A 25,738-nucleotide genomic window follows, 5' to 3' on the forward strand; every position below is an offset into this window, starting at 1 on the left:
GACAGACGGGTACAAAATCAACTGTTTACCAACAGTAAACCCACCATTCTTTTAGCCATGACCAATACCATTTCCTCACCTCAACCATTGTAGTTAGTATTCAAACCATGACAAAGATTAAGATCCCTAATCTTAGCATTTTAACACAAATCATGATGTTTTACTAATTTATGTGTGCTGTTCTGGAGGGAATGGACCAATCATGTATTTGGTCATTTTATTTGGAGGTCATAACAAGCCAAAGAAGTTTGGTACCACTGGTTAAAAGGACTTTTGCTCCAACTACACCACAGTTATTGTATGTATTGATGAGAACAGTCTACTCTAATCATGATGAGGTGAAAGAGATAGTCAGAACTTAACATATGGAAAAGCAGCAATACACTCTGTTCCGTTCAAAAACTTAATAAATAAAAGAACCAGTATTAGCATAAAAATATACTTAAGTCCCAAAAGTAAAAGGAATATTATATATTACACAAGTAGTGATGTATTGTACACCACTTCAATGTTGCAGCTGGTAACTTACTAAATATACTGGGTTAGAAATGGAAATACTCAAGTTAAGTACAAGTACCTCAAAATTGTACTTAAGTACAGCACTTGAGGAGGTGTACTTAGTTACTTTCCAACGTTAGGGACCTCCTCAGCTGGGAACACTGATATAACTGTAACTGTGCCCTCAAGCAAGGCATTTAGTCCCCAGTTGCTTCAGCGGATCTGTTAAGTGTAGTAAGAGTATAACATGTAGAACGTTACAGTCCATCAACACTACTGCATGTCGACCGAAGACATACAGTAGATTGGTGAAGATGCAGAGGTCGACAAAGGTTAAAAAGCCCACCTCCTTCCCATACGTGGAGGGCCTCATTTGCATACAGATGGAGAGTGTGTCAGCGTGTGCTGGAATCACTCCGGTATTGTGCACATCTCCTCACTGCGGTGCTGGATCTTGTCTTTCCTTCAAAAGAGCAGGTTTTAGCTCCCACCTGTGAACGGACTGCATTCAGAAAAGAGGGGAGGTAATCCATCTGCTGTGGTAACACACACACACACACACACACACACACATCCAGATGGTCTCTGGAGAACGGGGCCGTCCCATGTGTCCAGTTACAACATGAAAGCAACGGGGACGCAACTCAAGCACCCATCTACCCACCCACCCATCCGCACCACCCTTATATAGTAAATGGCGTGGGGAAGATGAATGTTGTCCTACACACAAGGCTGTGTGTACCGCAATGTATTGTTCTTATTAGTATGACGTAAAATTGAGTATGCAAGTGTGTTCCCGGTGCAGAGACCGTTTTCATTCAACGCTCGGACTTGTAAAGGGCGTGATGGATAGTCATGTGATGCAGGGAAGAGTTTACTTCAGTGTGCTGCTGGTGATGGCCCACTTCATTGATCATTTAGAAGGTAAAAACTAACCAGCATGTAGTATGCAATAAGTTAAGATTTCAAACAGTCTCCAGAAGGATAAGCTTCACTTCTCGGCCCGATAGTGGAAAAAATAATAAAAATGATCACCTTGAATCATCGAGAGCTCTCTACATGTCATGGTGTTGTAACTTTAGAAGACAGTTTACTACTGGAAACGGATCCCAACGTGAATGTGCAACTGAGCACGTTTGGAGCAACTCGATTGAACAATTTGATTTCAGCGAGACATTACCAGAGAAGAGGGGGTTGACACCAAAGCAGGGGAGAGAATAGAAGCGTGACCTGTTGCCATTTGTATCCTAGCAACGTGCTTTTAAGAGGGCAACAGAAGTGTAGCCGTATAAAAGGAAATAAAGGCAAACCGATAGGAAAAGTCATGCTTGACAGACGTGTTTTAGCAATAAAGTTGTTGAAGCAAAAATGAAGCCTGTTGATTGTTGAACATGAAAAATAAAAAAGACTTCTTTGTCACGACGTGCTTTTTGTCTCTGAATCGGTAAATCTACGAGAAAAACATGTGCTTCCTGTTTCTTTAAACTCGTGCACACACACACACACACTCACACGCACACATTTCTGCGAAAGATAAAATCATCTCCACAGTGCAACAGTTTTCATTTCCTCTCTGGCTAAATGCAAGAACTGGGAAACCATCAATCAGGATGCCCATCAGCATCAGGTCTGCAGCATTTACATTTTCTTGTCTTACCGCTCATCGGGATGTGTTTGTTCAACAGAGATGATGTGCGTCAACAAGCTGCTGCTGACAGAGCCATGGAAGCAGCAGGTGAAAGGCTGTGGATTTCAAGTGAATCACATTATACTTGCTTATCTCTGTTCTTTCAGTTTCCTATGAAGTGAAGTCATTGTTACACAGCGCACATAGCTTATAAAGATAATGTTATTGTAAGCAAGTATAAGGGCATAATCAGTGATTATTACCTGTGTTTTGTTATATTGTTATTCATTATCTGTTTATACATCAGCCTCCACTCATGGCATCCACAGAAGGAGTAATAGTTATTGACTTATTATAAACACTTATATCGGCTTACAACTACATTAGTGTTTCACTTACAAATTATCAAAAGTTCATACAGTTTACAAATTGATTACAAATAACTTTTTGTTGGCCTCAAACTGTCAGCGTTCAGTTGTACTGCGCTCAAACCTCAAAGTCTGTGGTCTGCAGTGTAGCGGTCGTGACATTCTCTTGAAATAGGCTCAAAGCATATAATATAATAATTACAGGAAAAGAAAAAAATTGAATTTTGGGCATCAAACCCATTTTATTTCAACTTAATGCAGTTTAATCCAACACAATTAGTGCACATGCAAAGTATCATATTTAAATATATACTGTATGTTCGTACCAAGTGTCATGTTTTAAAAGTTTTAATATTTCAACATTTAGGTAATAAATTAACAAAATCGAAACATGACTTAAAACACTGCCCACAATGAGTATACACTTTTAAGAAAGCAAAAAAAAAAAAAAAAAAAGCATGATAAATTCTTAAAACTGCAAAGTTCGTAATAGTGTTTGTACTTTTTTTTCTTTTTTTAAACACAAATTCAGTTAAAAAGAAAATCACAATTGGACAAATTTCTTTCTGTCTTTAACATGAGAAAAATCATAATACTTCTTTCGCTTAAAGGTATTATGGGTAGGATTTTAGCTGAATATTAAACTACCTATCAGAATAACATGTGCTACACTTTATAATCACTATGAACGGCTTAATAGCCGCAAATCTGATTATCTTCCCCTTGTTGCTTCTGAATATTCAGCTTCCAGTCTGCCAATAAAGAAGCAAACATGATCGTCTTCCCCCGCAAAAATCAAGCGACATTCCCAACAAATGAAGTATTGTTGAGTAGAACACCAAAGGGAATGTTTGAACTGTCACATCCATGGTCCGATTTAACCGTAATTAGAGAATACTACACATAGCACCTTTAAAAAAAGGTTCACGTTGAACTGTTTGCGCAGCTCATGATCACTAAAAAAATACAGCAAGTGGCTGTCAAACGGTGCACAAACCATTAACAGAAGAAAAGGAAAACACGATCACAGTTGAAGAAGCAACTACAGCATAGCCATGGGGGTACATCTATAAAAGTCTGGTACCGATGAATTAAGTATTCTGTCACAGAGAACCACTGACTGTTGACATTTCTGACGTGTTGCTGAGCATTTGATACGCCAGCGCCTTAGAAGCAAGCAAACGGACACTAAATATTCTCGTTATGTGCCTGAGAGATGGAGGTAGAAATGTCCAACGCTGGGTTAAAGGTTAATTTCCAGCATAGGCAAGAATGAATTAAACAACCATTTACTTACCTCATGTATTAGTGTTTTATTCAATAGAAGTAGCGTATGGCTTACCAGTGGCACAGTCTGCAACCTCACTCTGGACTGTCAAAAGTGCCTTTACTTTTGTCGTAGAGGGGAAGGTCAGGGTTGTTGCGGTGGGAGACTTCAATGAATAGTTCAACATTTTGGGGACAATGCGCTTTCTTGCTGAGAGTTCGATGAGAAGATTGATATCACTCTCACGGGCCGTAAAAGTAAATATGAAGTTACAGCCAGCCGTTGGTTAGCTTAGCATTAGCTAAAGTGAGTTAGCTTCATATTCTCAGCATAAAAAAAATGGCAAATAAGCATATTTTCTAAAAAGGTCAAACGACTTCCTTCAAGTCCTCCAAGAACACTGCCAATCACAAGCGTTTAACAACCGTTACATGGAAAAACTAAAATGTTTGCATTTCATAAAAAAGAAAGAAAAGAAGAAAACGCATAAGTGTGAAACTAAATGAGATTATAAAAACATAGCCCGTCACATCTGAATAGCTTATAAAACTAATAAAAAAATGGTAGAGTATAAAATAGACTGCAGGTCTGATAACAGACCGGCTTGCGAGTTTTGACGTCAAAGGCTGAACAAAAATAAAATATAGGCCTCACATCAATTTAAATGTCCATTGTAATGTATATTTAACTGCCTCTATAGAGAACCTAAAGTGCTGCCATGCTGGTTGCCAACTGCAGCAGCTATCTATTTTTGTGGATGCCACTTTTGATTCGTCAATCTTTAAGGCGGCTGTCTGTCCTCCGTGATGTTCACTAAATGCACTCAACCTTCAGATCATAGCTGGAGGGAAGGTTCTTGCTATAACTTTCCTCAAAAAGAAAAATTAGTTTGGCCAAAAGAGAAGTCACATGGCAGTTCTCCACATTTGACAGGCACATAAAGTTACAGACTGGCCTTACAAGTTTAAATGGCTTTGTTTTACATCAAGCCATATCAGAAGCAGTTGGCCTAATAACAGCAAACTGAGATTTTCTAAATACACAGAGGAATATTACTTTTGGAATGATTATGGCTAACCCATTTAAAATGTGGGCGACAAAAAAGTGACCACCATCTTCATTGATTGCCACAATAGGTTCATCTCATACCAGCCGAGAACAAGACGATGGAAAACTGTGAGCACCATTGGGAATCTGTCATAAGGTTCTCCACTAAACTCAACAAGTGTTGAGATCAATTATTCAACCACCTTATTCAACTGAAGATGAAAGAAAGGTTTGTGACATGGAAGAAGATGGAGGAAATAAGAAGGTTAGGGACCTGTTTAAAACCCCTGTTAGTGTTACAGTAGCCATGTTTCCATGCGATTAACAAGTTGATTGTCAAGTTGATTTTAAACACATATTTTTTTTGTTGCTTTAATCTGCCAGTAAACGGAATAAAAAACCGTCGAGGTTGCAAACCGGAGACAAAAGCAGCCGGCTCGGCGACATAACCATCGACGAGTGAAAAGAGAGAGGCCTTCAGGAATTTGTGTCAATTGGGCAAGTTTCATGTTGTCTGGAGACGAAGACGAGCCTCGGCACGTTATGGGAATATATTCGAGAAAAAACGCAGTGAGAAGAAAGAGTTGATCAGTCATTTAAGTTAAAACGTTATTTCTGTAATTGAGGAAGTTCTATCGAATTTTGCCGTTTCCGTACAGCTCTTCCAATGCAATACTTCAAGACAATGGAAACATGGCTAGTGTGAACGGCCTTTTTTGATTAACTCTACACGTAACACTAACAAGTTATCCATTGGTCATTTCATGGTTTTCCAAAGGTGCAATACACTTTTTTCCCAAACTTGTTATAGTAGATACTTCCTGTAGTTTGTATGCTCTCGAAATCTTTCATCCAAATTTACAATTGTTACCAAAAACACAAAGAGAATCTGATTTATGATGGGCATCAGGTCCGGGTGCTAATTTGAGAGAATATGACTCAATTGAGCAAATGAGACATCTTTCTTCCAAAGAAAATTAACAAAATAAAATGTGTTCAAGCACTTCCAGCAAACTATACAATCTTACATCAAGGAATGACCTTTGACGGACAGGGGGATACCGAAGCTCAAAGATCGGGTGTCGGGGGAGATAAATATGGCTTACGGGTTCTGCATATATTCCTATACAGTCTGGGTGGATATATTTGACTCCAGTTCGTGAAACATGTTTAATTTGGTTGAGACAAATTCTCTTCACTTTGTTTGTGCAGATAAAAACAAGGAATTAGGAGCTCAAGAACCGCTGTATGATTCAATCGGGACAAACACGCGCCTAACACACTCATGAAGAAAAATGACCAAAAACCACAAGGTTTTATGGGTAAAAGTAGACAAATGTTCCCATTTGATTGTCAGTTGTTCCTCAGGATAAATTTAAAAAAAGCCAGAGGAACTAAATTAATCCTGAATTGATGCTCATCGTTACCTGAAGTATTTCTTCATTCACTCGGGTTCAGACAAATACATCAAGAGTAAGTTGTATTATGGTTGTTTGTGTTTGAAATAGCAGGTTTAGGTTTTGAATTATGATTTCACCGTCAATATATTCAAGGTGTTCTTAACATTGAACAAATAACTAACATACATCATTTTTATTTTGCAGTCAACAAACCAAATTATTCAGGCAGTTGTTTTTATTTTATTTTTTTTAATAAACGTAACATTTCACTCACTATATTTTGTCTCGCATATTTTCCAACTTCCAAACTCTGCAGGTGCACCAAGAAGAGTCACTCTCTTATGTCCAACAGTAGTAATGTATAAATAATGAGATGTGTTATCTGTTGTGAGTGGTTATTTTCTGAAAAATGGTGATTCAGAACTTGCATATTTTTAAGAAAACTACAAGGTGGGGGAATTGCTTCCTTTTCACATATTGATTAATAAATGAAGTACCAGCCCTTTAAGAATGAAGAAAAATAATAACGTATAGCAAGAATATTAAGAACTATGTTGCATTTGGGCTGCAAATAAATTTGAAATATTAATATAATAACGTGCTGGTCATCCTCACATCCAGAGATCCACCCTGAATATGACCAAAAGTTTGACTATTTGGACCTGAGATTTTGGCAAACTGCTGTTGAGATTCACTTTGTGAAATAAGGTTTGTGTGTTAATGACCGTCCGAGATTTACAACGCAGAACCTCTGAAATGAATTAAGACCAATCTTATTGATGGGTTTAACTCCTTTTAAATATGCGCCTACACCTGCATTCATGTGTTCAAAATGTAACCTGGACATGCCGGGTATGAAAAGGAACTTTCTCGAAATGACTTTGATTGTAATGAAAATATATATATATTTTTTTTAAATGATGCACCGGAGAGCAAAAATAATTCCTTCAAAACTCCAAAGTAAAAAGGAAATGAAAACTATTCACCGACATGTTACAGTCCGAATATCGGTAACCCTTTGCAGGATTGTGCTCGAGAACAATGACACATGAGGCGAAGCCTTCGGTGCAGGGGCAGGCAGGCGTATGATTTTTCTTTGAAGTGGAAAAATACCTAAATCACATTTTCCACTTGGCTTGTCGAAGAAAAAGTCTGCCAATACGTCCACTGGCTTGACTTAATGAAGGTTTCTAACCCCTAGTTGATTTCAGTGACATTGAGTGATTGTTTAGCCCAGGGTACTGTCATAAGTATTGCTTAAAGGCTGTGGATCAGAGAAAAGAAGCATGCTTGAACAAGTGGTGGTTTAAACACACCGAACACCCCAATCGTTACAAGGCCCCACCATTGACTAGCATAGTTTTTGCATTACTGGATCATGGATTAAAGGAATACTCCACTATTTGGTTGAGCTTTGTTACCTTGTATGTATCTTTCATTCCATGAACGAGAATGACCAGTACAAAAAGTAGCTATTGTTCATACAATGTGTATTTTAATACCTCCTGCACACTTTGTCAGGCGAGTAGAACTGTTTGCATTAACTCCAATATTAACATGCTAAAATGTTAGCAAACTGTGGCTGACCAGTGCCACGTGGCTGGTTAGCATCACCGGGTTTGCAATGAATGCTGGGAGTTGTAGGAATGCTTGAAACATGTTTGACAAGTTTGTTTATTTGACTGCAAGCAGAATGGCAAATGGCTTTATTTTTATCACCAATATCAGGTGTATTTATATGCTTTTTTTAAAAATATAAATGCAGGTAACATTCAAGAACCTACACTAAAATCAGTGGAGTGTTCCTTTAATCAAGGGCAGGCAAATGAAATCAGTGATATGCAGCCATTTATAAACAGATGGCACAGTAAATTAAATGATTAACAGACTACAAAAATCATCAAGAAGAGAAAAATGTGCCAGTGACAACCAGCTATGGCAAATTTGTTTCTAGGGAAAATATTAAGACCACATGAAAACTTAAAAAAGGTGAACAGGACAAAACTTAAAGATACCTGTTGGCAACAAGACAAGGGGCCCACCTTTCCTCATGTACCAATAAGCAAAAAAGGCAATACAGGATGAAGAGCCATGAGGGAAAGAGTGGATGTGCTGGGCCAGTGTTTGATTTAATTTGGAATAAACGGTATAAAGATGGTTGGTTAATACTAGTTACACATTGGTGGAGATCTTGTACTTGGGAGACATGTTATTATGGAACCAGATGAAACTAAAAATGATGCCCATGGTTTTGGGTATACGCTCGTCGTAGGCAAACGTCATGGCCTCGTGCAGCGGGACTTTGACCACCTCGATAAGCTCTCCCTCCCGTGGCTCACCTCCACCTGCACTCACGCAGTTGTCATCAGACACCTCGGCGTAAAACATAGTCTGCTTGGCACCCGTTACACCTACGCCTGACCTGTCGGGGAGGAGGAGGGAAAGAAAACCATTATTGATATGCACGTGTGTTTTGCAAATCTTGTTTTTTTCATTATTTAACAAAAGTCATCAGTGTTTCAAGTTGTAAGTTCATAAAGTAGGGGACTTTTAGACCCTTTTTCAACTTTCTGTGTGGTTAACACCCATGTTCTTTAAATGCCTTGTCCCCAGTGTACACTGTATTTAAACTAAACTGACCTCGGGCTGCCTGCTATTAGCACAGAACCTCACCACACGCTTCTGTCAAAACCAGCCCCATAGGGGTCCTGAGGGTTAAAACGATACCTATCTGTGTAATAGAAGAAGCCCACACATAACAACGGTCATAGACAACACCAACAAAGCTGGAGGAGGTGGTCTAGTCAAATCAAAAGCACAGTCATGAGAGCTGTCAGTCAAAGCTGTCCAGGTGCGGCTGTTTAATGTGTGACTGTTTATCTTTAAACTGCAAGATATATTGTGAGCTAATAATGTGTTGACAAAGATGGCTGCTTCCCCAGATGCATCTCTACAGCTCACTTACATAACGTCAGCACTTTTAGTCCCGCCCCTTATCATTATGGCACTTCATCTAAAACTCTGTCCGTCACCAACTTAAGGTTTCATCTGGAGTCAAACTGGATTCATGAAGAATGCATGCCTTCCTTTTGGGTGCATCACAGTGAGTGGACTTTCAGAAAGCTTAAGAGATTTAAAGGGTTACATTTAAATAACTCAAACTCTTCACAGTGGAGAAGTGGCTGAATAGGTTTCTGTAGAAATAAATAAATAAAATAAAAGTAATAAAAACTGGTAATGTTCAGTACTCATCCATGAAGGGCTTTTCTACTTTGTTTAAAGTCTGTAGGGTTTGACACATGAAAGATTTTGAACGAGCAATCACTTTTAATGCGTTTTTTAAGGGTAACGTGGGTATTTTTCACTATTTCACCATGTTTTTTGTATAAAACTGACTAACAGGGACAATATTTCTGAAATTGGTCCTGTAATGAGAGCAAGCGCTGCAGACAGGAGCCACTTGCGAGCTACAATGTAATCCTATTGGGCAACCTGGCGCCGTTACATCCACTTCAAGTACTTGTTTTTGTCACCGACAGCATCTGACAGCTTTATGAAAAGAGTCTTCACGTGTTGCCGGAAGACAACGGTGGAATAGTGCAATTCATCCATCGTGGACACGCGAATACGAGCTGAGCAGAGCCCGTTGGAGTACAGAAAGCATACAGCGAAGCACTTTTTAAGAGTGGAGAGACGTGCTGCAGACAAAGTGGAAATAATGGTATTGTTGTGTTGACCTGGCGTCAGTACACACAAAAGCATGGCAGGATAACAGCCAAAACAATCACGTTTACTGGATGTATATTGACGATGCCAGGTTGCCCGATGGGATTACATGCAGTCCGCACACATTGTCCCTATTTGACACAAAAACGTGGGAAAAGAGGGTTACCCTTTAATGGTACCTGGAATCAGTCCAACTAATGAAACAAAACTGCAAATGTGTGTTATTTCTGAGTGAACATAGCTCAAGGAAGTTCAGATATTATAGATGAAAATGATACAAAATAGGACAACAAAATATTAATTGTTCAGGGACAAGAAATCCAGTGGGAGAGACTAAAGTAGATATTTAAAAAGACACTGAAATGCCTTGGCCTAAAATGTATTTGTGTTGGGAATGGACAGACTTAAACTTCGTCGATATTTCCTACCGCTTCAGAACACACAAATGTGCAATCTGCTTACCTGTAAGAAGTAATCCTCTTCAGTTTAGAGGCCGGCACATCGTAGCCACACTCCTCCAGCACCTCCTGCCGGGCGATCTCCTCCAGAGATAGATTGGGTTTGTCCACCAGTCCGGCGCAGAGCTCGTAGGTGACCCCCGCTGAGGCCGGGGGCCGCTGAGAAGAGCTCTCCCCCTCTGCCGCCGACTGGCCCTCCAGGGACTCGGGGGCCGGGGCGGTGGCTTCGGAGGCGCCCTCCTCAGTCTTTTCAGCCGACTGAGGCGGCTGCGTCTTGGTCCTTTCCCACTCGCACATGTATACAGCTGGTTGGTAGAAAAAAAACAGAAAACACTGTTAAACCTGTGTGGAAGAAAGACATTATTCCTGTGATATGTCTGTCTACTTGTCTCTTCTTTTAGAGACGATGATTAATCAATTAACAAATAAGTGACAAATCAATCAATAATATGCTTTTCTTAAAATGCTGGCTCCAACACTGCCACAATGGTAAATACCAACTAAAAGTGAAGGACATACAATATCATATTTAGATATAATCATTTACATATCAGAGTTTCTTGTTATTGTGAAGGCATCATGACTCACCTGAAATAAAGGATGCATTACATTATTTATATATATAACTTTATATATACACTTTATATTTGGCTATGTAGCACAAACTTAGCATTTATTGTCCGATACCAATAAGCTGACCAACATATTGACCACTCCCTATAAAAAAAATAAAAAAACTGATGCCATTCTAGTTAAGGACAGAATTTGTCCCCCAACAGCAAAGAGAGAGGAGAGGGGGAAAAAAAAACATATCAATGCCCAGACTTCCTTGAATTTAGCACACTGCGTTGTGGAACAGTCCCTGGCGACATCTAACAAAGGAGGTTAGGCTGCTTTGTAATGGGGCCTCTTGCGGCCTATTTATGAGTCGGCATTGTTACTGAGATCCAGTAGAATAAACAGGGATTGTAATGGACTGCTTTTTTAGTCAAAGTGCCCACCGGATGTACAACAATCTAGATCTATCTGGGTGACGAGAAAAAAATGAATTTCCTAGACTGCAGATTAAAGTTAGCCTCCTGTGTTGTGTGCTGAAAACGTACCTGGGCGGAACTGCTTGACGAGGACAAAACAGTGTGAGCTGGTGTTGAAGATCAGCACTGACACACTAAAGAAAAAGAGACAAAAAGGTCAAAGGAAATCAAATCTGACAACTTTGTCCAAAAGTAAATCTCTTTGCATCCATGACATATTAGGCAAGATGCTGAACCCCAAATTGCAGGGGTTACTGGATTAAACGCAGTGTCTGTGGGAACCCTGGCATTTTGGTAAGTTGGGTCCACAAGAATTCTTGGCATGGGAATGGCAAGAATTTCTTTACAAACATTTTTACAAACCTGACAAAGTAAGGGTCACAAACCCTCTTGGATCGAGGGGTTTGTTCTGAAAATGAGGCTTAAAGTTTGTGTAAACCAACTCAAATAAGTCAGTGTATGACGTCATGATGTCAAACACCCATGACTGTTGTTTTTCATGCTAACCCATCGACTATCCTATTTACCAGCAACGCTACACACAATAGCAGCGATTGCATCACTCCATGCCGGAACCTTGACAAGCGTCGTCTGGAGTTGCCCTTAAAACTAAATCTCTTTTGTCAACCTTAATTGCCGAAGTGCTACAACCAAAGTTATACTGAAATTGAAAACATGAATAATATTATGGAAAAAGAGGACCAAATCATTCCAGGTTCAAGTGACTTGTATACACGCAGGTGGTTCACTGCGGTGTGTCTGAGATTATGTGAGCGTGACTGTCGCTGCCAGTGGAGACTTGAGGCCTGCTGTCGGTGTTGGGAAAGCGGATGTGTACGAGGCAGCAGGAAGCCCTGCCCTGCCTTTCCCAGGGTGAGAGGACGTATTGGACCTTGCTAGTGCCACTTGTTTCTAGCTACAGTGTCTGTGTTGATACTGACTTAATATCTGCAGTACAGATATTTTATGTTAAAGTCTAATGTTCATTTTCAACAATATATGAATATTAGCTGACCTGACCGTTGAGCAATTTTAAGGCTGAGCCCACGGACTCACAGTAGGACTGAAATCCTGCTTTTGGTACATTTGGGCTTAAAGTGGGGAAACACAGGCCTGAGGCACGAAGGCTGTCCACTGAGGCAGGCCTGCGTCTTGTTGTGCTCTTCCACACCATTACAGCTGTTCTACAGCCTCCCACTGAAGAGAAACGCTCTAATGGTTAACAAGGAGAAGGCTGAACGGACGCTCAGGACTTTTCATGCACCGTTAAGCTTTGTCCGCGGGGCTTCTGGCTGGACGGCGGGAACACTGGGTTATGACAGACACGTGAGGAGCAGGGCTAAGGTGAGGACTGGTTCCACGGCAAAGCTTATGGTATTAAGACACTATGATCGGGTCTTTGTTGTACAAGAAAGAAATGGGTTACGTGCTAAATAATCCATCCTCCGATACCAGAACTGAGGCAATGGCATTGCGCAAGACCAACAACTCTAGAGACTCTTTTAGTTCTTTAAACTTTTGCATTTGAGATATGTGTGTCTGCACCACATGGAAAAGTAGTTAGACCTATTTTTTTTTTATTGACTACTTTTCATGCGTTTACTCATAATTCCAAGTGAAGTGTTAAACACACTTAATTGAGTGTAGATACACATCTTTTTTCCTTGGGATTCCCTGAAAACTCTATTAAAGCCTCTCAGGAGGGAATTAAACTGATCGTGTTACTCGGTTTACAAATGTACAGAAGAATTAGTTGTCTGGGGATACATCAGACATAACTCAATTGGTAGTATGAAAGGCATGACCATGGTCTCTCAAATTACTTGCACTGGCTGAAAATACTGGCTGTCATTAAATGTCACTTCCAGTGATAAACAAGCAACTGTACGTAAATACTCCCATAAACACATAGGTGTCGGAATAACAACGCAATGGGAGTTTGCCCACTCAGCCGACATGTTTTATTTTATTTGGAGACGGCTTATGACCGCGTCCCACTAGACGTCTTGGAGGCTCTGCGTTCGTGGCACTTAGTGAAGGAAGTTCTCGGTGGACAACATTGTGCATCTGCTTTTTGCCAGCGATGCAATTCTGTTGGCTTCATCGGGCTGTGACCTCCAGAGGAACTCCCAGTTGGAGACCATGAAACATGTGATGGAAAATAATGGATTCAGCCATTTCCAGTCCCCTTGGGTCAACAATATCTCAGGGTGAGATGTGGTATGAGATCAATGGGCGGATTGCTGTGGTGAAGCCAGTGTTTTACCAGATTGTTATGATGAAAAGAAAGCTTCATTCACTATATTAGATGTTTTCAATACAGGCTAAAAGGAGGAATAACACTTTGCAGACGTGGGGGAAAGCTGGATCTTCCCATGGGCTATTTATTTAGGAAGTACAGTATGGGGTTTACTGCTTTTGCCTCAGTTGAACTGTTTTTCCCAGGGACCTCTCTTCGGGGTCAGGGGTGGAGGAAAGAGGGCTTAAATGACCTGAGACTTACTGCAGGGCATTATGGTACCCTGGGCAGAACAGGGAGTAGGGACCAGGCTTTTGACACAAATGTGTGATATTTCTCCTCCAGTGCCACCTGTGAAGCTCCAGACATTTAGAGCCATTGCCAAGTAGAATAACAGAGCACTAGTTCCCGAAAAAAAAAAAACATGGTATGTTTTGGTGAAAGGAAACAAAAAAAACAAGCAAAACACAGCTTATTTCTTTTACTGTGAGCAGATAACTTTATCAATATATTTCACGGTGCACCAGAAAATCCAGTAAAAAAAAAGACTCCATTACAGCATGCGTTGTGTCCATTTCCATCTGCTATCAGAGATGGTGAGGGTCAAGATTAGTGCAAATCAAGCCCCTTTGTCACTCAGACCATCAAATTCATCCTTGTTTGCTCCCCGGGAGCTCGATCAGGTTCTTGAGTGGCAAGCTCTTCAGATCGCAAACCAACCGGTTTTGACAGCTCACCAGCAAGCTGTACCACCTCTGTGTGTGTGTGTGTGTGTGTGTGTGTGTGTGTGTGTGTATTCATGCACACATAGAATAGGAGGGGGACTGCTTCCATCCAACAGTTAAGAAGAAAATGTGTTTTTACCTATCGTGGGTTCGCATGAAGTCCCAGGATTTCTTTGTGCCATTCTGTGAAGGAATAAGACAAAACAGCATCAGTTAATACGATAAACGGAACCCTATCGAACACTGGGGTTTGACAACTAAGTGAAACAGAGTAAACTAAACGTGTGACTACAGTGTGACAAAACACACCGGTAATTTAATTACTGTAGAAGCAATTAGCTTCCCCACAACTGATGCCTGCATGGGCACGTTGACGTAATATCACAAGCCACACCCAACAAAAATATCTGCAGATGTAAAGATATAAATCAGTGCCAGCAACAAACATTACACTGTTTACTTTTATCAACTGAAGTTCAGCAAAAAGAATGTGAACGACGAATGAAATCTTTCATGGTTGTAATAATTCATATTTTACACAGTAGGCAAAACTCAGAACGTGTGTTGATTCTCCCGATGCATAGTCGATACCAAATACTGCCAAATTCAATACGCAGCTTACAGCAAATAGTCTGGCAATAGTCTGCATTTGGTCCGAAGCAGCAGCAGCTTGGGCAGGGCTGAAGATTTTGACGAAAATATTTCATTGTGAATAATTTGACCGATATTTAAATTGCAGCATAATTAGCGGTATTAGAGTGCTAATTATTTATCTTGAAAAACATTTTTGTGGGGATCTGTAAAAAAGAAAAAAGAAGATGCTTTGGGATGAGACATCTCTGTAGCACAACAATATAAAAACTAATAAACAGTATTTTGACACATATTGCGTCTCCTGAGATTTGTAAATTGCAGTAGGCTATATTGCAAATTTGATCAAATCTGGACTAATTGTGCAGGTGATCTTAAATGTAAAAGTCATATTGTGTATGTTTTGTCTCATTAATGAGTGATCTTTGAGAGTTTGTTTTTGCATCCTCGGTCAAAAAAGGATCCCCGGTACACGCCGCTGGACTCGCTGATGGCTACACACTAAAACATGTCCTGTAGTTACAAAGCGCACGCCAGACAAGTTGTTGTAGCAAAGTGTTTCAATGCCCTGTGACCACAACAGGACGTGCAGCTGAACACTCCTTCAGTACAATTCCAGCAGCGCAATTACAATCAAACCCCCGAGGCAGGTGTGTGTGACCGGCACAGAAGGGATACAGTCACAATCGGCACAAAATGCTCTGGCATATAAAGATCTTAAATATGTGGGCAGTGACACCAACACTGTCTAGATCGTTGGCTCATCACTGAGCAGTAAGCGTGGCGGCACAGCGAGCGAGCAATCCTTATAGTCCAGTTCATTTTGAGGTTATTTTCATTCGTGCAAGCCGAAGAGAGGAAAGGTGTTTACAGTTCAGGGTGCAAAACTCTATGAAGGAAAATCCACATGATGTGGAACGCATCACTTCATTTCACGTTGCTTTTCGTGTAAAGTCAACCAATAGTTTGCATCCGCTGATACGTATAAGTGCCTGCAGCTGCGTTTCAGTCTGTGCAAAAGGACAGACTTCAGCCCGCTGGTGTTTAGTTTCAAACATTAGCATTTAAATATTATTGCGTCCAATGTCGGTTCAGTTTCATAAAAGGCAGAAATCGTAATCGGTAAATCCAGCAGAAGTCCGTCAACAGGTCAGACGAAGGGCTGCAGTTGACAGGCAAAGTCCTCAAGGTAGGAGTCCTCAAGGTTAAACCATTGTGTAATAATTAAGATTTACATTTTTGTATCACTCACATCGGATCAGCAAATGTGACGAAACTGAAAACCTAGCATTTATTCCTCCATCCTCAGACTGCATGCTGTATAAATATGGTAAAGACGGCCTACATTTTCTATGCCTGAGGAAATATGGCCTTAATTCAGATTTAGGCAACACCTCCTCTCCACCCACAAGCTCTTGACGCAGCGATGACAGCTTTACAAGGACAGGCTTATATTCAGCTACAATAGATGTGCCTTCGTGTGTGTCAGTGTGGTCGTGCAGTTTCAATACCACCCAAGACATGGGAGGAGGCGAAATAGCAAGCTAATTGCATTGATAGAATCAAAAATAATAATTTTATTGCTGTTGCAAAACAGGGTTTGAGTCGGACGTGCCACTGTGCTAAAGAGCAACAAAAAAGATTTGTATCTAAAAAAGGACATAAACTCACACACACAGCTTTCGAATGCAAAGGATCAATTTAACTGATTGACGTTTCTAAAAAAATTCTTAAAGTATAAATCGGCTGGCTGAATATGGCTGTGGAAAATACCATCAACATTTATAATACAATATTGTGCAACTGAAATACAACAACAACACTACAGCAAACTACCGACTTGTTGTATAATAAAACGACAAAAAAAAGAAAGTGAGACTATAATAAGCACACTTCGTGTAACTTTCAAAATGCAGTGTTTACTTCGGGGCGACCTCAGGTACATCGGACATGAGAACTACCATAAATCATACTTTCAAACGACCAGAGGGCCTCAAAGTGAAGCCAAGCTGCTATAATGCCGTTCATGCATCATTAACTATCATGTTGTGGTGTGAATTGAGAGCATGAAGCGAAAGGTTGTGTGGGCTTACTTATGGTATTGCTATGGTATCGCCTGTGTGTACTGTAATAGATATAATGTCAGTCCTATGACAAAAGCTTACTGTGTGCACATTTGAATACTGAGCTCAGAAGGTACTCTTGACACCTGACTTTAATCTCCCAAAAAAAATTTTAAGAAATTCTAGCACAAATATGTATTCATCTACTGCTTGTCTCTGTATTTTATTTCATATACAAGTTGTACAGTATGATTCAAAATAAAAACAAAATGATGTATATATGATGAGCACTGATGCTGCAGGTTTGTATAAACTCAGCCAGAAAGACCTAAAGACAGCGCTGATACCAGTAAGCGACTGTGTCGTTGCATGCAGTATGCATACAGTTAAGACATACAGTAATACTGCACCTTGAAATTTGACCCCCAAATTGTGTCGCCGCAGCGCAGGGGATTGTGGGTCAGAATAGCCAGAAGAGCACGCCGGCTTACATACTGCAAAATGCGACCTGATGCAGTGGGACATCCTGGTATTTTTGGCATGGGACATACTGACATGGTTTCTGGCATACTAAATAGTATAGTAGTACGGGTATTGGAACACAGAGATCTTCTCTGGCTGTCGGCCAACAGCAAGGCGTCGATGTCATCAAAAGTCCTCGCTGCGTCATGTCATCAAAGATCATATGCATGCGCTGCAGACAATCTGCCGCTGCAATTACTCTCACAAAAAAACATGTCAGTAAAGTGTGCCGAGTGTCTCACACGGCATCATTCCTGTTTGAGGCCAGGCCGGCTGCACCCCTCTCGCTTTTCCTCGGTAAAAACAAAACTGGTGTAAAGCCGTGTGTGTGTGTGTGTGTGTGTGTGATGGATTACTTGTCGTGACTGAGGCGTTGATGTGCTTCTTGTGGCATGTCGCTTTGTTAAGTGTGATTATTGTATGAAGTAGAAGACAAAACAATTTATCCCGTCAATTAACCTTTTAACCCCAATGTTGCACACTTACTATATTGAGTAATATATTTAATTGGAACCAGAATAACTAGAGTACTTTGCGAGATCATATACTAATAATAACCTCGCCATGTGAATAAATGAGAATTCCTATTCCTTCATATTTTGTAGGCGTTCTTTGCGTATTTTTTGTAATAAATACAGCAGATACGAGACAACACCAATATTTAAAAATCAAATGTATGGTTCGGGCTCTGAACATAATGGTAGGCCCCCATTGACAATTCCCATCACTCATTCAAAAGCCTATTGAGTCTCGCCTGACCACAATAAATGACGTAGCCAGCCTGTGGTTTAGGGGCATTTACTGACTATCAAAAGCTTAGTGCTGGTGGGTGAGGTTGTCACCTCACAATGAAGCTATTAGTAAGTGATAAAAGTAATCACATTACTGTAATGCTTTACTAAACAATGGCTTACTGCCCAACATGATTTTTGTTTATTGACATGTAAAATATGTGTTCGGCTTGAATCAATTGAAACAGAAAGTTGTCTGGTCTTAACGTTTTACTTCTGCACAGTCTGTGCCGGTTGTAGTCAAAAGCTCTGGTCAAAAAAATGCCATAAAGCTTCATTTGTTAAGAGTGAAATAAATCCAAGCCTATTCTTGTTCAAAACTTTGAGAAAACATATCTAATGTGGCCACCTTGAGGTAGAGGAAAGGGTGAGATTGCTTTATCACACAAACTGTGCAGGACTGTGCTGTCCTTCCCGTGTAAATTGGAGCTACAGCTTTTTCAGATTCCTAGTAACGGCGGATGATGGAAGGTGTAAAAGGCTGATGATAAATATAAATAAATAAATATAATACGTCCAAATATTACTGCCAAGAAGGTCTGTCAATTCAGAAAAGCAAAAGAGAAAAGTAACTCAATCAAGAGGTAGGGAGACTGGAAACAGGTCAGAACGATATTTTCCCAACAGGAAGTTGCCGGAAAAAAAAAAATAAACTTGCAAAAACACCAGCAGATATTACCAGTAAGAGACTAAGTGTAAGACTGATCACCATTATAGTCTAGTATGTTTATAGTAATCATATCAATATATCAAAACTAATCAAGCAATCATTTCACTGATCAAACATCAAAAAGTTGGATTTCTTTTTTTAACAACAACATACTGTACGAGTTAAAACGACTCACTAGCATGCACACGCGCACAAACACACACACATACTGCCTCTCTTGTATCCTGTCACAACTCACAGATGGTGGGGTTCCCCTCATTACAGGGGCCACTTGCTGAGAGAAGGGGGGCGGGGAAGGCTTGAATGGCCCAGGGGAGACAGAGAATCGTGGCCGACATGGATTACTACAGAGAGATTAGCCCATGGGGAGGGAGGGAGGGGGAGAGAGAGAGAGAGAGAGAGAGAGAGAGAGAGAGAGAGAGAGAGAGAGAGAGAGAGAGAGAGACGAAGACAGCGAGAGAGGGAGGAAGCAGGAACACTGCTACACAGGACCTTGAAATTAATGTGGTCCCTCTGGCTTTGGGCATCAGAAATGACAGATTCCTGTGTGAATGGCTATTGTAGGGTTGGATGTATGGTCTTTTAGGTGCTTAAAGTCTAATAACCATCACACACACACACACACACACACACACCTCCATACACTTTAAAGCCGGCAGCTGCAGCAGAAAAAAAGAAAAAAAAGAAGAAAAAAATCAACTACCGTCCTCAAATACAATAGCACTTTAAATCTCAACATGTGCTCTCCAGTTTTTTTTCTGCTTTTAGCTCCGGCCTCTGTCTTCTCAGCAGCCTGAACAAAGGCAGCGAGGCTATCATACACACATTACGACTAGTGAACTAATGACCAACAGAGTTTGAACATGACAATGACAGAAAGCATCTGCACCTGCAACCTGATCGACCAGTCATGACGAAATTACAGACCTGCAGCATTAAAGCAACCTGGTAAATGGTTCCTTTCAACGAGTGCCAAATGTAGTGTCAAGGACACACTCCTCATGTGAACACCCATGTGACTGTGTCCTCGAGTAAAATCCACAGAAAGCATGGAGACCTCAAATCGCATCAAGTCAGCTTACATGTTAGAGTTCCTGCAATGCAAAGTGACCACAGCATCATTCGGTTTTAAAAAAATCAGTAGCATTTGTGCAAGATCATTATTTCAAATTAAATTTAGGCTGTAATAGCTCCCAACATTTTAGGGCTAGTAAAATACTTAAGCAGATAATTCATAAACGACAATTTACATAATAGCTTAATTAGTCAATATCAAGGAACAAGACTAGGAGTCTACAGCTGCGTTTAGCATCTCTGTAAGGCTGCTAAATGCTCATCATGCTAACACAGGCATGCATTATACCGGCCATACCTCGGTATGGCCGGTATAATGCATGATCAGCATCTTGGTTTTTTCTAATTAACACTAAACATGGCTGAGGATAGGAATGTTATTTCTTTGCAGGTATTTTGGTCAGAAATCAAAGTAGTGAAATGACCTGATGATTGTACTGTTGTGTAAAAAAAACTACAATCATTCACTTTATTCAACTAAATAGGTTAGGTTTTTTATAAAATTATATTTATATATTTTTTCTACTTTTGTGAAAACTTTGAACCAACTTTTCAACTTCAGTTTGGGTTACTAATGTTTTTGAGAGAGCAGGGAAATGTTTTTAAGTGGAACCAAAAACTAAAACTTCAATAACCTTTTTTTGTTGGAGTTCCTGCAGGTGATAAATGATACTAAAATGCATGCCCTAAATCAAAGTTTCAAACACATGCAGACAATTGTCTCTCCGCCTACAGACACACTCAAACATATTGGGCTCATGAATCCAGATGAGGCCTATAAATAACTATTCACGAGAGGTAACGTGTGTTTCAAGATCATGATAGATCTCATATTCATTGATGGAGTAGTGGGGGCCACTGGCTGTAAGCTATACAAGCTTAATAATTCCAGATGAATAATTCAAATCATTATAATGAATAAATGGAAGGTAATTATCCTGCTCCAAGTAGCAACCCGTGATTCAAAGTAAACACGAGGCGACCGAGATAAGAGGGGTTTCCCAGAGTCAACGAGGGACAATCACCTGCCTTGTAGAGAGAGTCGAGGGAGAGGAGACAAAACACCAGTAAACACTAATGATGAAGAGAGCCTCTTATGCATGACATTATCTACTTTTAGTGTGTGTGTGTATGCGTGTGTGTGTGTGTGTGTGTGTGTGTGTGTGTGTGTGTGTTTCTGTTAGTGACCAGTGGCTAAGCTGCAGATGTACCCACGAACATAAAAGGTCTGGGGAAGAGATGCTCCCTCACTATGACTGAAAGGCCTTTGTGGTGAGTCCCTGAACAGCTCCTCCCGAGCTGCGGAGGGGAGATGACGAAGATGAAAGGGAGGACAGGACGGAGAGGGAGTCATCTCTTTTGTTGTCCATCTGCTGTCTTAGCCGTTCCGCCATTCTCTTGACAAGCTTAACCCCCACCCCACTGCTGTCACAGGTGTAAACCCCAAATGAAAAAAAAAAAACTGCTCAATGAGTTCCCTTCAACATAAGTGCCTTGCTACTTGAGTTTTCTGTTTAAATTGAAAGCACCACTACAAAAGAGCACTTTTCAGTGATGGATGCAGTTTCTTTATGTTTTAAAAAGTACTTTTCCCTCTGAACACTAATACCAGCCCTGAGTGAAGAAAATAGCCGTTATCTTAAATGTACATATATAACATTAACTGTAGTTTATCAGTAAAACCAGGTTAAATAACATATTTCTATCATCTACAGGGTAGGTTATGTGTCTTTAGAGTGAGTATTACTATGATTCATCTACTGCACCACTGTCACTATCCTGATTTTACACAACAGAAGCCAAGTCTATAACCCAGGAACAGAGATACTGCACAAATATTTTGAAACCTAAAAATAAAATCCTCCTGGACTGCAGCCTATGTTTGGGTGAGGAAGCGTTTCTCACTTTGCTGGAGACCATTACACACAGTCCTCACACTTTTCTTTTTGTATTTATTTACTTTATCATAAACCTATAAAACTCAGATAAATAAAGCACAGCAATGTTCCAGGATCACAATATAATGCCTTTTAATTTCCATTATGAATGAAGAATATTGAGCATTCACTAACCAAACCACTGAGGACGCTAATAAGAAATGTAAAAAATGTACAGTTAACGAGATTTCGGTCACAGACGATTCACTCTGCCCGCCTTGATTGCCACCGTGACCTGGATAGGCAGCTAAAAAAGAATAGTTAAAAGGATGGATAGATGGGAAGAGACTATAAGTTCACCCACAGGCCCTTCAGAATACAGTATTTACAAATGTAACAAAGTAGGACCTCTAAATCTGCACAAGAAACACTACAAAAGCATATAATAGGATTTATAATCAGGAAGAGATTGATTTCTACCTTGAATGTCAATTAATAGCAAAAATACAACATTTTAAAATGAAGAACTCATTTTGTTTGTGGATCCTGGTCGATGCCCTATCTGCTTAACACATGTGCCAATCTGCATCCCTAAATAATACGTAAAGCGATCAACAAATCATGCCAAAATAAACATATCAGACCATCATCTCACCCAGAAAAGGGCAGTAGATGAAGGCTTCACTCAGGCAAAAAACATTTGTGTTTGTAGGCACAGTATTTATTATGCTTCAAGTTTAAAGTAGGAACCCAACAAGGTGTTTGGTCTGGTTCAATGGCAGGCAAATGCAGTAATAATCCTTATTGCTCACTCATATTTCTAACTACCTGGTACCCATTCACACTTTCATCAGTATAATGGTGTGCAAAGACCAAACGAAAGATAAGTGATAAATGACCAAATAGGAACAAAAGGGGCCAGTCTGTAAAAGTAAGCGGGTTTGAGAGGAGGCATCACAAAAACACCTATAATTAGACAATAATGTAAAAGACTGCTGCATTCCGTCGCTGTCAGCATATGAAGTCTTTCATGTTATATCTTTGACCTGCACTTTCACTGCAATGTGGCGAAACCGACATTTAGAGTAGTTTTACCTCTACAGGATGTGAACGGGCACGTCTCTCTAATGCTGCGCGTGTAAATGGAGAATGCAGCTCAATGCCAAGCTGACCTGTCACGACCTCTGACCCGACAGACACCGACACCTCGCAGGCTGCATCCACACAGGAGTCAATGTGACACTTGGGATCAACAAGTCTCACCTGACCTGCTATTCAGACTAAAAAAAAAACCCCAAGTTAACTTGTCACGTCACGCTGCTAAACAGTGTTAATTACACCTCCCTTTGCAGTACTAATGTGAAGCATGCGCTAACGTTATGCTGCATCTAAAAAACATCCTTTTTTTTCTCCCTTCTTTTTTTTAACCCTCTTCAGCAAGATACCGTTAGCCTGCTAGCTTACAGCTGTCTCTTTGGCTGCCTCGGTCCGAGTCAAACGCAGAAACACACCGGACGCGAAAACAAAGCGAATGCGGTCGTTTCGTGGTTGTGGTTGAAGTAAACGCCAGTTCTCGTAGTACACGTCTCAGTTTAAGGTCAGTTTAGCCTTCATGTTATGCTAGCATGCTAGCTGCAAAATGAATGGGGGGTTGGGCTAGCCTGCAGCCTCCAGCAGCCTCTATCAGCCGCTATCAGACAGAAACAACTCACCTGGTTATAGTGCACCCTGAGCGGTTTCAGATAATCGGACTCTGTGCACGGAGTGACGTCAACGTTATTAATCTCTTCCATAGTTTACACTTGGAGCTGGATTGTTGGCTCACCGATGAGTATCTGTCACCGCACACTAACTGACAGTGAAGGAATGTCTACGGAAGCCGGGAGTGGACATGAGTTCGAGCCGCGAGGGTGAAATGATATTAGGATACGGCAGTTCTCTTGTTTATAGTCGATCAGATAACGACTCTAAGTATTGCTTAAAATAATTCGTTGTATTATTATAAATAATAATGATCGTACAAGCCTGTATTTGTAGCTGCGGTGGAATGTAATCAAACAACCTTGTAACCAAATGGGCTACCTTTACAATTATAAGTACTGTTCTTTATTTAAGCTGCTTCATTCTTCTACTCTTCTACATGTTGGAGGCACATATTGTACATGTTACTCCATTGAATGCATTGGACAGCTGCAGATTTAGGTTATTAATACAAAAAATCAACAAGATAATTGTGTTTGAATATGTATGGTTAAGCAACCCAGCAGTACAATAAGTAATTAAAATCAGCCCCGCCTTCATCAGCTGCAATATTTAATTGATGTACAGATGTGCATTAATGCATCACCATTTATTATTACAGTTACATTATAAATAGTATTCTGAAATGGGCCATTCTGCTTAATGAATACTGTTACTTACTTAAAGTATATTTTGATGCTGATATATTTGTATATATACATTTGGCTAACAATATATCGTCATACAATAACTAAGGGGAGACTACTAGGAATACAATCTGGAAAAGACTAAATTAAATTTAAAGTCTAAAGCCTTTGGGGAGGGCTTCTGGTAATCCTACATCCATAGAGTGTCAGTTTCAATAAAGTTCTTGTACACCATAAAGTCAAGTCAGGTTTATTTATAATGATGATCACATATCACATATTTCCCTTAAGTCCTTTTGACCGATGCATAAGATAAAAATCCCAAAAGCTGACTAAATGGTCCAAAGAATCCCACACTGTCAATAATAAATAAAACCTTTTTACAGATGAACAATCTGCATTGTTTGTGTTTCTCAACCAATAACAAAAATATCGTTACTTTACTGCTTAACTTGTGTTTCTAAAGGAAACAAAACTTTGGCAGATAAACTGTAGGTCCATTTACTAGCTTTTTGTGTTTGCTCTTAACTGGTCTGTACAGTCTTCATCAGCAGATTCAAGAAAAGTAAGATGGTGTTCAAAGCTCCAGAAAAAGCTCCAGATGTTTTGTCAAACTTCATGAAGGAACTTTCTCCCTCAAAATGTCCTCAGGTTTGGAAAACATGAATGGAATAGTTCCACATTTTTCCTTTCCAAGATTTAGATAAGAGAAGATTGATACCACACGTATTTGTAAATCAAATATAAATATGTAAATATGTTGTTTTAAAGGAAGTCGTGTGCCAGACAATTTACTGGCCAGAACAGTGAAGACTCCAGGAAGTTACTGTTTTTCGACTTGGACTTTTGCACATATGAGATATAACGTGTAAATTAAGAAACTTTAGGGATGTTAGTAGCTGGATTTTCTTACTTTTGGACAAAGCCAGGTCAGCCGTTCCCCCCTGCTGCCACTGTTGCTAAAGCTAAGCTATCTGGCTGCTAGCTGCATTAAAAAAGCTTCCCCTTAATTTCCCCCTGATATTGCTCTATTCCATGAACAACTGGAATGACATCATCATATATTATTGATTATTATTGTTGTTATTGATTATTAATATAATTGTGGTTCCAATCCAGTGTGTGTTGAGTTTGTAGAGCACCTTTAAATATCCTATACAGTTTCATATTTAACATGATGGGAGGTCACTGTGCTGAGCAATGAATGAGAGATGGGTGTGGGAGCTGTTTCTCACCAACCCAGCCTTGAAGGGTGAGGCTGCATGATGTCACCCACTCACATCAATAACAGCCTTATAATGGGAAACAATCTGCAGAGCTCCAATCTCCATGGGGCTGACTTCCTCCAACAAATGAGTCCCGTCCACCGCCCAT

The 25,738-nt window shown here is 40.1% G+C and overlaps 1 protein-coding gene across 1 annotated transcript; it reads right to left on the reverse strand.

Annotated features, from left to right (window-relative positions):
* Positions 1–7,863: 7,863 nt before the first annotated feature.
* Positions 7,864–23,845, reverse strand: nudt14 (nudix (nucleoside diphosphate linked moiety X)-type motif 14). Its single transcript, XM_034528076.1, has 5 exons — positions 23,690–23,845; positions 14,529–14,572; positions 11,495–11,559; positions 10,396–10,696; positions 7,864–8,629 (listed from the first exon to the last, which is right to left on the reverse strand). The coding sequence occupies exons 1-5, from the start codon at positions 23,768–23,770 to the stop codon at positions 8,380–8,382; spliced, it is 741 nt and encodes a 246-aa protein (XP_034383967.1). The 5' UTR covers positions 23,771–23,845; the 3' UTR covers positions 7,864–8,379.
* Between the last annotated feature and the right edge of the window lie 1,893 nt (positions 23,846–25,738).

The sequence above is a fragment of the Cyclopterus lumpus genome, chromosome 24 (assembly GCF_009769545.1).
Source record: "Cyclopterus lumpus isolate fCycLum1 chromosome 24, fCycLum1.pri, whole genome shotgun sequence".
In the NCBI taxonomy this organism is placed as follows: Eukaryota; Metazoa; Chordata; class Actinopteri; order Perciformes; family Cyclopteridae; genus Cyclopterus; species Cyclopterus lumpus.